This window comes from Silurus meridionalis, chromosome 10, assembly GCF_014805685.1.
Source record: "Silurus meridionalis isolate SWU-2019-XX chromosome 10, ASM1480568v1, whole genome shotgun sequence".
Taxonomy (NCBI): Eukaryota; Metazoa; Chordata; class Actinopteri; order Siluriformes; family Siluridae; genus Silurus; species Silurus meridionalis.
Window position 1 is genome coordinate 25,328,371 of NC_060893.1, and position 14,145 is coordinate 25,342,515.

A 14,145-nucleotide genomic window follows, 5' to 3' on the forward strand; every position below is an offset into this window, starting at 1 on the left:
CACGTGGAGCTGTCCCGGTTCAAACACGAGGTCCGTAAATCCTTTCAGGGCAGTTTGTAACAGCTCAGTCCCGAAATTCCACGAAAAATTATTGTGGAGAAAGCTTTCAGTCTTTTTATTCCCGCCGGCAGAAAAGTCCAAAGAAAAAGCGGCAAAGAAACCGGAAAAAAAAACCCTCTCTTAATCCCTCGCGCCAACTCTGCTCTTTTTTTCTTTCTCAAAACCATATCCGTGCCCCTCCCCCATTCTGATCTTTGTCCATTCCAATTGGGTGATTAACAACACACCAGAACTAAATAGAACACCTCATTGGTTATTATGGGAATGACTCAATTTACATGAAATATTCAAATTTCTGTGTATGTACAAAGTGATGTTGAAACATATATAAAATATTCATATATAATAATAAAAATAATAATAAAATAAGAACACACAAGAATAATGATATAACAATGTTCACTGGGTTACACTCTCCCCCCACCAAATTCCAGCATGTCCCCATGTCTGGATTACAGAACCCCCCGGAAGAATAAAATAAATAACTGACAAAAATATGCACAAACCTGACATGAGGAATGCTAACTCTAGATTTACACTCTAGGAACTGTGCAGGGAAAAATCTTAGAGGTTCTTAAACACATATCACACAATGCTTGAGAATTACACCACCACACATGTCGGTTTCCATCAGGTTTACGAAAACACGAACACTTTGGGCTATGGTCATAAACCCTATTGACGCAAGAAGCAACCAGTGTCTCCTTAATAGGTTTTCCTAGCTCAGGATATGTAAACCTCTCAGGAGGTTTCCTTTGCCTCTCAGACCTCCTTACTTCATCAGCAAGCACATTCGACGGTTCCACCCCTGAAGTCACAGGAACAAGGGACTCGGATAGGTTATCCGTCTGGTCAAGCTGCTGTTCACATACACTTCAAGTCAAGTCAAGTCAAGTCAAGTGGCTTTTATTGTCATTTTTACTATACACAGTGGTACACAGTACACAGTAAAAACGAAACAACGTTCCTCCGGAACCCTGGTGCTACACAAAAACAACAAAACAACATAAAGTGCATCGAGTGCAGCCTGGTGCAAACAGTGCAAACAAAAGAACAGTACAGACAGACAGAGTGCAGACAGACAACACAAGACAAGACAAAAGACAAAAACCAAGTATAGCGCCGACTAGTAAACCTACTGTATACTTACATATACAGTACTGTGTGAGGTGAATGTAAAACTATACCCAGGAGAAAATACAAACAGAAAGAGCAATGTAGTGCAAAAACAGCAGCAAGGAGGTGCAAAGACAGCATGTAAACATTATACTGTAGTATAAAAGGTGCAAAAACAGCATGTAAACATTGTACTGAATATAAACATTGTACTGAATATAGTATAAATAATAATAAATATATAAATGGTGATGGAGTGGATCGAGATGAGTGATGAATGTGTTTAGTCCAGGTTGTACAGTTCAGTTCAGTAACAGTAACACACAGTGAGTGTGTGTGTGTGTGTGTGTGTAAGTGAGTGTGTGTGAGTGTGTGTGAGTTCTGTTCAGTTCTGTGTGTTGAGAAGCCTGATGGCTTGTGGGAAGAAACTGTTACACAGTCTTGTTGTGACGGCCGAATGCTTGGAACCGTTTTCCTGATGGTAGGAGGGTGAAGTATGCGTGTGACGGTGTGTGTGATCGTCCACAATGCTGTGTGCTTTGCGGATGCAGCGTGTGGTGTAAATGTCCATGATAGAGGGAGAGAGACTCGATGATCTTCTCAGCTGTCCTCACTATCCTCTGTAGGGTCTTGCGATCCGAGACGGTGCAATTCCCAAACCAGGCAGTGATGCAGCTGCTCAGAATGCTCTCAATGGTCCCTCTGTAGAACATGGACAGGATGGGGAGGAGGTGGGCTTTCCTCAGCCTTCTCAGAAAGTATAGACGCTGCTGGGCTTTCTTGGTGATGGAGCTGGTGTTAAGTGACCAGGTGAGGTTGTCCGCCAGATGAACACCAAGGAATTTGGTGCTCTTGACGATCTCCACAGAGGATCCATCGATAATCAGTGGAGATTGGTCGCCTGAGCTCTCCTGAAGTCCACAACCATCTCTTTCGTTTTGTCCACGTTCAGAGACAGGTTGTTTGCTCCACACCAGGCAGTTAACCGTTTCACCTCTTCTCTATATGCTGACTCATCGTTCCTGCTGATTAGACCCACCACGGTCGTGTCATCAGCGAACTTGATGATATGATTTGAGCTGTGCGTTGGTGCACAGTCGTGAGTCAGCAGAGTGAACAGCAGTGGACTGAGCACACAGCCTTGAGGGGCTCCAGTGCTCAGTGTGGTGGTGCTGGAGATGCTGTTCCCGATCCGGACTGCCTGAGGTCTCCCAGTCAGGAAATCCAGGATCCAGTTGCAGAGAGGTGTTCAGGCCCAGAAGGTTCAGCTTCTCGATCAGGTGCTGAGGAATGATTGTGTTGAATGCTGAGCTGAAATCAATGAACAGCATTCGTACATATGAGTCCTTGTTATCCAGGTGGGTGAGGGCCAGATGAAGGGTTGTGGAGATGGCATCGTCCGTGGAACGGTTTGGACGATACGCAAACTGCATTGGGTCCAGGGAGGGTGGAAGCTGTGTCTTGATGTGCCTCATGACAAGCCTCTCAAGCACTTCATCACGATGGGAGTGAGCGCGACGGGACGATAGTCATTGAGGCAGGAGACAGTCGATTTCTTTGGCACAGGAACGATAGTCGTTGTCTTGAGGCACGTGGGAACAACGTTACTGCTCAGGGAGATGTTGAAGATGTCAGTGAAGACATCTGCTAGTTGTTCTGCACATTCTCTGAGCACCCTGCCAGGAATGTTGTCAGGTCCAGCAGCCTTCCGTGGGTTAACTCTGCATAGAGTTTTCCTCACTTCAGCTGTGGTTAGACAGAGCACCTGGTCAGTGGGAGGAGGGATGGTCTTCCTCGCCACCACGTTGTTCTGTACCTCAAACCGGGCGAGAAGTCGCTCAGCGCATCTGGGAGGGAGGCGTCACGGTCACAAGCAGGTGATGTGGTCTTGTAATTCGTGATCACCTGGATGCCCTGCCACATGCGCCGAGTGTCTCCACTGTCCTGGAAGTGGTCGTGGATTTTCTTCGCGTGTGCGCTTTGCCTCTCTGATAGCACGAGACAGTTTGGCCCTTGCTGTTTTAAGGCCGCCTTGTCCCCTGTTCTGAAGGCAGAGTCTCTTTGTTTCAACAGCGCACGACGCTTGCAGTCATCCACGGCTTCTGATTGAGCGTGTAGTGATGGACTTGGAGATGGTCACATCGTCAACGCACTTGCTGATGTAGCAGGTCACTGATGATGTGTACTCTTCCAAGTTGATGGAATCGCCGTAGGTTGCAGCCTCTCTAAACATGTCCCAGTCAGTGCACTCAAAACAGTCCTGAAGAGCAGAAGTAGCTCCTTCTGGCCAGGTTTTCACCTGTTTCAGAACCGGTTTAGGCGTCTGATGAGCGGTCTGTATGCTGGAATCAACATAACAGAGCAGTGGTCTGAGTATCCGAGATGGGGCGGGGCTCCGCACGATACGCGCCGGGATGTTTGTGTAAACAAGATCCAGCGTGTTCGCTCCTCTCGTTGCAAAGTCCACATGCTGATGGAGTTTAGGAAGCACAGTCTTGAGATTCGCATGGTTGAAATCTCCGGCGATAATAAACAATCCGTCGGGTGAGCATTCTGCAGGTCGCTAATAGCGCCGTAGAGTTCACTCAGTGCCTCTTTAGCATTAGCACTGGGAGGAATGTACACTCCGACGATGTAAACTGTGGTGAATTCCCGTGGTAAATAAAAAGGTCTGCATCTAACAGTCACAAACTCCACTAGCGATGAGCAGTAACATGAAACAAGCACAGAGTTCTTACACCATTCCGTGTTGATATAAACACACACGCCACCACCGCGAGTCTTACCGCACAGAGCTGTGTTTCTGTCGGCTCGAAACACGGTTAGCGTCTAGCTGGATGGCGGCGTCCGAACTCTGTCGCTGAGCCACGCCTCCGTGAAAACAAAGACGCAACAGTCTCTAAACTCTCGCCGTGTGGTTTGCTGGAGTCGGATGTAGTCCAGTTTATTATCCAGGGAGCAGACGTTTGAAAGAAAAATGGACGGGAGAGCCGGCCGGCTAGGGTTAGCATTTAGCCTAGCACGGACACCCGCCCGTTTGCCGCGCTTCCGCTTCCTCGAACAGCGCTGAGGTCTCCTCTCCGCCACCGGCATCAGGTAACACCGAGGGCTGGGGGCCTGGTCTATGTGGCCGAGGTCGCAGCAAGCCGAGGTCGCGAAGGTTGTTGATAAGATCATCATGCAGATTGTTGGTTGCATGATGCCTGTACCGTAGCAGTGTCTGGTGGTCGTACACATGAACACAGCTGACTCTGGTGTCCATGTATTGTGGAAGGTCGGGCTAAATATGGTGAAAGCACCATTTTTGGATCCGGAGAGGCCGCTGCGAGCTACTGCCGCGCCGCCATCTTGGATGTATTCCACCACTTACTAATTCTGTGTCGACATCTCCTTCATCAGGAGCCTCAACTTGACTTCCCAACATTTGACCAACATTGCTGGCATCAGGCACAATAGCAGCCTTTTCCCCAAGTGAACAGTGACCTTGATGTTCAACCCCTAAAGAGTTAGGATAGTAATCCACAAAAGTACCATATTCTGAATCAGAATCGGAGGATGAAAAACCTCTCTGCTCAGGGTAAACAGGTTCAGAAATGGGCTTGTCATTTTCATTTTGTCTCTTTCTGGTTCTACGCAATGGCATAGAGCTCGAACTTTCACCTACAGGACTCACTGTCAATTGTGATTTCAAAAGCAAGAGGTGGTTTCTATGCAAAACCTTTTTAGGCCCCATACCGCTCTCTGGTACCAATTGATAAACAGGCAAGTTTGACAACTGACTCTCTACCACATATGGTATTGAATTCCACCGATCGGCAAGTTTGTGCTTGCCTTTCAAACCTAGGTTCTGAATAAGCGGTCCCCGGGGTTTAGACCCTGGGAATGCACTTTCTTGTCATACCTCAGTTTGTTTCCCCTGTTTGCTCGAGCAGATGCAGCACTTGCCAATTCATATGCATCCTTTAATTGTTGTCTCATTCCTTCTACGTAATTACCATATGTAACTGGCACCACTTCCTCAGACTGAACCCCCAATGCCACATCCACTGGCAACTTGGGCTCTCTTCCAAACATGAGGAAGTAAGGTGTATATCCAGTTGTTTCATTTGGTGTTGAGTTGTATGAATGAACCAAGTGAGCAATATGCTGGCTCCACTTTGTTTTCTGTTGTGCATTCAAAGTACCAAGCATATTGAGAAGTGTCCTGTTAAACCTCTCGGGTTGCGGGTCTCCTTGTGGATGGTATGGAGAAGTACGTGATTTTTTTACTCCCAACATAGTCAACATCTCTTTGATCAAACGACTCTCAAAATCCGGCCCCTGATCAGAGTGTATTCTATTCGGTAGACCATAATGAACAAAATACTTCTCCCACAAGGTCCTCGCAACCGTCAAAGCTTTTCTGGTTGCAAGGAAAAGCCTGAGCATACCGAGTGAAATGATCAGTAATCACCAGCACATTACTTACATTTCGGGTGTCTGGTTCAATTGTTAAGAAATCAATACAGACCAAGTCTAGGGGTCCAGCACTGCTCATGTGTGACATAGGCGCACGTTTTTGGGGCAAAGTCTTTCTCATGATGCAGCGGTCACAACTTTTGCAGTAAGTTTCCACTTCCGATTTCATTTTAGGCCAGAAAAAACGATCTGTTACCAATGCATACGTTTTCTCAAAACCCAAATGTCCATTACTATCATGAAGGGACCTCAGTACTGATTCTCGGAACTCAGTCGGAAGCAACAATTGCCATATTTCCCTACTGTCTGGTTTAATCTTGACTCTGTACAAAAGGTCCTGACTGACTAGCAATTTATCCCACTGCTTCTTTAAGAATCGCATATCTGGATGGTCAGACTGAATGCTATCAGCAGGGTGTTTCTGCCTGATTGCAGACCACACTAACCCAAGACAAGGATCCTTCTGCTGAGCCAAACTCAATTCACTAGGCCACAAGTCAGGTAAGTACCCAGTGGTCAGGTGTGTATAGGCACATGAAGCTATTTTACCTTTGTGTATGCAAACATCCTGCGGCTCATGTGGTGCTAGAACATTACCACTTCCGGCTTCGTCCTCTGTACCTACAGATTGACAAAGAGTAAATACCTCAGAAGCTGAGAGCTCATGCAAGCCTTCTTCACTTCCAGGGTTGCAATGTGGTCGTCTCGACAGAAAATCTGCATCAATGTTTTTCCTCCCCTGTCTGTACCTTAAACTGAACTGATAAGTAGATAGCGCTGCTAACCATCTGTGACCCGTAGCATCTAATTTATCAGAAGTCAAAACATAGGTCAAGGGATTGTTGTCCGTTCTGACCTCAAAAGTTACTCCGTACAGATAATCGTGTAGCTTATCAACTACAGCCCATTTAAAAGCCAAAAATTCCAGCTTATGTGCTGGATAGTTCCTTTCAGAGTCAGAAAGACTCCTACTAATGAATGCCACGGGGCGCAATCCTTCAGGATGGTGTTGGTAAAGCACTCCGCCCAGCCCATCCATACTGGCATCAACATGTAACACATAAGGCAGTTCAGGGTCAGCAAAAGCTAACACGGGAGTTTGCGTCAAACAATGTTTCAGCACCTGAAATGCCCTTTCACAACCATCATCCCATCGTGAACCAAATGGATCGGATGGCCGGAAAGGCTTATCAGCAACAGGCTTTGTGATGTTTCCCCCACCTTTTTCATTTCTGTGGATAACCCTTAAGCAGCTGGTTGAGTGGCCTGCACAAACTAGAGTACCCTTTCACAAAACGCCGATAGTACCCACAAAATCCCAGAAATGATCTTAATTGGGTAACTGTCTGAGGTCTTGGCCAGTTCACAACTGCTTCTACTTTAGATGGATCAGTAGCGATGCCATCTTGTGACACTATGTGCCCAACATAAGTCACAGAAGTCCTGCAAAACTGGCATTTGTCCAATGACAACTTTAAACCTTCCTCTTTAAGCCAATCCAGGACTTTCAGTAGACGTTGGTTGTGCTCTTCAAGCGTTCTACCAAAAACAATCAGATCGTCCAGATAAACCAGCACCTCTAGAAAATTCATGTCACCCAATGTCTTCTCCATGGCTCTTTGAAAAGTTGCAGGTGCCCCAGTAATCCCTTGTGGCATGCACTCAAACTGGTAAAACCCTAATGGGCAAATGAACGCAGTCTTTTCTTTATCTTTTTCTTCCATGGGAATCTGATAATACCCACTTCTCAAATCTAGTACACTGAACCACTTGCTTCCAGCTAAACTATGGAGTGCCTCTTCAACTCGGGGGACAGTGTACTGATCAGGCCTAGTGCGTCGGATCAATGTTCGGTAAACGACACACATTCGCAGTTTACCGGATTTCTTACGCACAACTACGATAGGAGAGGCATAAGGGCTTCTGGATTCAGAAATTATACCACACTTTTGCAATTCCATTAAATGATTTCGCACGTCTTACAAGTCACCAGGAGGTAAGCGCCGAGAACGCTCACGAAAAGGGGTTTGATGTGTCAGCCGTATTTCATGCTTTGTATTTTTTGACCGTCCCACATCCCATTCATGGCAAGAAAATACATCCTGTCTCTTCATCAATTCTTTACACAAGTGCTGCTTGGCATCTTCAGGTAAATTCGAATCCCCAAAATCAAACGATGCAGGAGTTAGTGCCTTTGACACCAAACTTTTGGCTAAGGTGGGCTGAGGTACAATCTCAACAGGATAAAGATGTGCAATGGCCATGCCCTGTTTCACAATGACATTTTTGGTAGACCTGTTTCTTAAGGTAACAGTCACAATGCGATTAGATATTGCAGACACTGTCTGCACTTCAGATCTCACTAGCAAGTCACCTGAAACACTAATGTCATCAGACTGATCGATCAAGACATGCATGTCTGTAGGTTTCAAAGACAGTTTAGGTTTACCCCGAATTTTACGCCATTCCCCAGGCCCTACAACAACTGGTTTACGCTGGGTGACCCACACAGTACCATGCCTCTCACAATCATCAGGTGAATCGTCCTGCTTCTGAATCTTCTCATAAACCTCTCGTACTACAGGGTGTATGCACAAGGTTTGTAAGAAATGGTCACCTAGCTTCCGTTTACAAGCCTCAAACAAACGTCTAACAATATTAGTGTTAGTCCCTAACAAAATGGCAATTTTTCTCTCTGCTTGAGAATCTGGACACACCAGTGCAAGTGTGTCAACAACTTGTGGTAGTCCTACCACATTTTCAGTGAATTCAAGCTTAATGGAGAGATAACCATCATATGGGTATTTATGTGAACTCAAACCCCATATCTCAAGATTTTCCACCGGTAACAGTGGTAAGTGTTTCAAATAAGCATCATAGAAACTTCGATAAAGGATAGTGACTTGAGAGCCACTATCAAGCAAAGCTTTGGCATAAACGCCTTCAATTTGAACGGGCACTTCTGAAGTTGGACCAATCAAACCGGATGGAATTCCTGAAGAACAAGTCCTTTCTCTTTCAGAACAAGTTTTGGAACTGGATAAAATAGGAGCTCTGTGCCGTTCCATCACAGTACCCCCTAGAAGTTTCCCAACATCTTGCTCTTACTAATCAGCTTTTGATTCACTTTCCTTAGATTTTCAGTTCACTGACACACCCTCTTTGTGTGGCCATCCTCACCACATTTGTAACAGAAAATTCCAGACTGAGCCACCTTAGAGGTGCTCTTCTTATTGGGAACTTCTGTAGCACTAGCATCAGCTACCTGGCACACAGGGCCAGTAGCATTGGAAGAAGGCTCAGAAACAAGGTTGTTTGTGACAGCCTGTAAAAGCTTGGACACTTGTGCTGTGAGAGCACCCACCTCTTGCTTTATACTGTTCAATTCAGACATGGAGGAGACTGGGGCAGCAGAGGTAGCAGCAACTACTACTTTCTCACCCTCCCTAGCCTTGATCCAACCCTCTTCTTCCCTTACTTCCCGTAGCAACTGCGAAAAGCTAGGAGGATCGCGTAAGGTATGGGTCACTCTCAGCCGTAGGTCTACCATATCAGTCATGCGGGCACCTCTAACTACCTGCTCCATGCGCATACGATCTAACTCAGCTACTACCACTCCCCCTTTCACAAGCAGGCGGTGAAGAAGCTTGTCCAGTCTATAAATGAAATCAGAAAGCTTTTCGTTCTCCTTTTGGCAAGTACTCCGAACGTTGCAAGCAGATCAGATGCACTTTCAACATCACCGTAGACAGTTTCAAGAGCAACTAAATAATCAGCAGACGTAGCAGCAGGATTACTAACTTTCAGAAATCGGATTATGTCCGAAGCCGGTCCTCTCGGACTTTCAACAATTCGCTGTCTTTTTACAGAATCAGCACACTGCCACTCGCTAATCATTTGGCCGGCCTGCTCCATCCAGGGGTCATACTCTTCCTCCCCAGCCGGTACGGGTTTCACACCTGAAAATACTCTTAATCTCCTGTAACCTGACGGGTCACTGGGCACATGAATACACTTATTTACAAGGCGATCAATAGCATTCACCAAGTCAAGATTTACATTTACATTGGAGGACTGACTTCGGCCCAACATAGCCTTTACATCCTCCAGTGACTTTCCTTCCTGCTGCAGCATAGATTGCAACTTTTCTTGGAAAACAGCATTCCCCACAGGTGGATCTGCCACCATTCTTTCAGGTACATGTACCTTCCAGGGCCCCACCTCATTAGGAATACCTATCTCTGGTGGTACAGTGTCTGAATCAATATCATTACTAGTTTCAAGCAACAGGAACAACTTGGTCCCTGTAGGATCTCTCCGTCTACCATGGATCCTGGTACGACCAAATACCTTCACTGTATTGAGCACATCTGCAATAGTCTCATCCCTCACATCTATTGGGATATCACTAAGTAGCAAACACCGAGATGGATTTATCTGTGCCTGACGACCCCATTCACCAGCTTTAGAAATATCCATTTTTTTTTTTTACAACCCTACTAAACAAAAACAATATAATATATATTTACTTTTAATTTTCTTTTAAGAGAAGGCTCCAAAATGTAACACTACTAGTAATGGCGCGCAAACCAACAGGGCCTGGGCTCCAGCGATTGGTGGTGAGTTAGCTGGATTATCGGTAATCTAGGTGTTACTAAAATATATAATTCTTTGTCACGGTGAATCTAAAAAAAAAAATAATTTAATAAAGAAATGAAATGAATTAACAGTAAGTGTTTACTATCATTCTCGCTTAAACCAACTAAATAACACTTAGTGTGGTGAAGCTTTCCTCTAAAAGAATATCACATTCAAATACACAAGTCAAATGCCAATGCACAATGAGACAAATATAGCGTAGTTAAATAAAGACTATTTTAAAAACAAAACCTCCACCTTGAAAGTGTGTAAAGTGTCCTTGACCAAGCGCTTGGATTTCGTTGGGGCCCAAATACGGTGGTGCACTTAAGGTAATTCAGCGATGAACTGTCAGACTGTTTACTCACTCAGTTTTCCGCTCTGCTACGGTGAAAACTCACCAACTCGCACAGATAAATGCCTACGTGTAGGTTTTGGTCGGTCTTTCAGCAGAAATCCAGGAACCAGTCCGACGCTGAGGAGAAAAAAAAACGCGTATCCCGCCAGAAAATGGCTACTCACTAAAGGTCAGCCTCCTCTCCCTTAACACGTGGAGCTGTCCCGGTTCAAACACGAGGTCCGTAAATTCTTTCGGGGCAGTTTGTAACAGCTCAGTCCCGAAATTCCACGAAAAATAAATGTGGAGAAAGCTTTCAGTCTTTTTATTCCCGCCGGCAGAAAAGTCCAAAGAAAAAGCGGCAAAGAAACCGAAAAAAAACCCCTCTCTTAATCCCTCGCGCCAACTCTGCTCTTTTTTTTCTTTCTTAAAACCATATCCGTGCCCCTCCCCCATTCTGATCTTTGTCCATTCCAATTGGGTGATTAACAACACACCAGAACTAAATAGAACACCTCATTGGTTATTATGGGAATGACTCAATTTACATGAAATATTCAAATTTCTGTGTATGTACAAAGTGATGTTGAAACATATATAAAATATTCATATATAATAATAAAAATAATAATAAAATAAGAACATACAAGAATAATGATATAACAATGTTCACTGGGTTACAGATATATATACATGTATTTGTTTATATAAATGTGTTTTTGGTCATGTACACGTGTGTACGTAAGGGAATGACAACGGGTGATGAAAACATCGTGGTTCGGATGTTTGTCATTTCTCTCACTTTTCCACTCTCTTCAATGAGAGGGATTATCTCTTTTTATCACATCACTGAGTTGGTTGACGCCTGCTTCGGACAGCATATCTGCAATACGGGAGTTGTCTATATCCCATAGTGCAGAGGCGATTTCTTTAAGACTGCAAGGGAAGCTCGGCTTCCCTTATAATGTCACAAAATTAATGGTCAAATATGTACTATTGTATTAACATTTTATTGACTAAAAATGCGTTAGAAAACGTTCATCTCAAAGACGAGTTCGTTCAGAATCAGTTACATATAGCAGGTCGGCTGACTCGATTTCCTTCTCATACATTCCCGCAGCGTCACAGTGCATTTCCCTATTGAAGCCCAGCGTCCATTGACTTCAATGGGGCTGCTTTGAACGGTTTTTTTCAGCGCTTCGAAACTAGACGGTCATTGGATAAACGCTGCGATTATGTCCCGCCCACGGACGCTCAGCGTCTCTGGGGTGAATGGGAGTGGGCTGGCCCGGACTCCGAGCTTCTGCGTGATGATTGGAGGGTCTGTCGAAGACTGCATCTCCTTTTGACTGACAGCGATTCTGTACTATAAGGAATCACTGAAGCTATTCGCTCAGTCCCATCGCGGATTTCTCAAGTTCAGTCGAAATAAAACTGCTGCAACCTATTTCTTTGATATTTGCTTGGCGAAATTGCTTGATTTTCATCATACATTTCACACAATTATACACCACATTCCTTGTTTCAGTTTTACAGAGTTTAATATTTTTTTAGATCGTTCATTCATTCATTCATTCATTCATTCATTCATGGCCATCACTTTGATTCAGGAAGACTGAGGTCAGAACTTCAAGTCCTGTATTCAGATCAGGACTTGCAGGGTAACAGGGGAAAGCTGTGTGATTACTTGGTGTTCCTTAAAGACATGGAGTTGGACAGTGCAATGCCTCAGCTTTACAAACTGTTCTCATTAGTGGCAACAATTGGAGCTACATCTGCAGGTGTAGAAAGGAGCTTCTCCTGTTTAAAGCGACTCAAGTCCTACACCCGAAACACAATGGGCCAAGGCCGTTTAAGCAGCCTAGCTCTGCTGGCCATTGAGAGGACACTGGTCAAGTCACTTGAAAAGACTCCTAGTTGGTACGACAGGGTCACAGACCATTTTCTTGAAAAGGAACGTAGGGCAGAATTTACTTTTAAATAAATAGACAATTTTATGATGTAGGCCGAAAATGAGCTTCCCCTCTCTGACAGACCAGTAGCCGCCACTGCCATAGTGAGATACTGAACAAATGTTTGAAAGAGAACTTTAGGTTACTTACGTAACCCCGGTTCTCTGATAACAGGAGTGAGGTATCTCACCACACTTCCCTCCTTGCAGTGCACGGAGAAGAGATATGTGAGAATAAGGCAGGGACCGCCAGCAGCAGTGTATATAGGGAGGCGGGACTCCCGCATCACTGTCGTGATTGGTCTGTCAGCCGACAGACATGGTGTGATTGATGCTTCCAGGATTGGTCACGCCCGAGGCGATTCCCATAGTGAGATACCTCACTCCTGTTATCAGAGAACCGGGGTTACGTAAGTAACCTAAAGTTCTCTTCAATTGGAGGTGACTCTCTGCAGCTGGGAACAGTTTCACGTCATCAGACTGGAATAGTGTAACAGGAGCTTCGAGGATGGATTTGGATTGTAGTTAATGTCAAGAGTCTGCTACACTGACTCAGGACTAGTTTGCATCTGATCACCATCACTGCACCTCAACATCATTTATCTGTAATAAATGATCATTCAGTGACACCCAGATGAGGATGAGGTTCCCTCTAGAGTCTGATTCCTCTCAAAGTTTCTTCATTCTGCCATCTCAAAGAGTTTTCCTTCACCACAGTCACCACTTGCTCACTCATTAGGGACAAACTTACACTTATAAAGAACATCTTATACGTTCTTTATTACCACATTATCTGTGTAAAGCTGCTGTGAGACAATGTCTATTGTTAAAATGGTTCTACAAATAAAAATTAATTGAAATTTTCCATCTGACACCCAGATGTGGTTTTCAAATTACTGGAACCTTGTCCTGTGGTCTGATGTGACTAAGATAAACCTGTTTGCTCTGTCTGCACAGATAGTGTTCAGCATGTGGCCACAACTTCAGGCCACAACTAAACGGAAAAACACAATCTACAAAGTAACACAGAAACTGGAGCACGTGAACCACATGCTCACACACATACAGATATAATACTCTTGAAACTGTATTTATCAGTTTCTTCTCAGCATGAGATGAAGACTGTGAAGATGCATTGTATTTTCCTCTTTCTTCTTGTTACGGAGTGTGTGATCTCTGCTCATTCTGGAAAGTAGAGTGGACCAGTAAGACAGAGCTTCTGAATTTATATTTATCGAGCAGAACGATTTTTATGAAGATTTGAATGTGTGTTATGGGACGCCACAATCAGTTTGTATATTGAAGTTAGCAGCATGAAGGTGTATTGAGTAGCATTTCCACCTCACAGCTCCCTGGTTCGATCCTGAGCTCGGGTTTCTGTCTGTTCTGCCTTCCTCTGAGTTCTCCAATTCCCTTCCATGTTCCACTATGCCATTAATCATGAATATAGTGTGTAGCATCCAGCTTGTATTTTACCCCTTTTGGGAAAAGCTTCAGATTCAGTGTAAGCAAGAAAAACTTACTCAAGATGGATGAATTAAGAAGGAATGCTTATTCAAGTGAATCTTTTTGATTCATATTTTAC

At 44.6% G+C, this 14,145-nt stretch overlaps 1 protein-coding gene across 1 annotated transcript; it reads right to left on the reverse strand.

Moving 5' to 3' along the window:
- Positions 1-9,258: 9,258 nt before the first annotated feature.
- LOC124392056 (paraneoplastic antigen Ma1 homolog) lies at positions 9,259-10,113 on the reverse strand. The gene has a single exon (XM_046858742.1). The coding sequence runs from the start codon at positions 10,111-10,113 to the stop codon at positions 9,259-9,261; it is 855 nt and encodes a 284-aa protein (XP_046714698.1).
- Between the last annotated feature and the right edge of the window lie 4,032 nt (positions 10,114-14,145).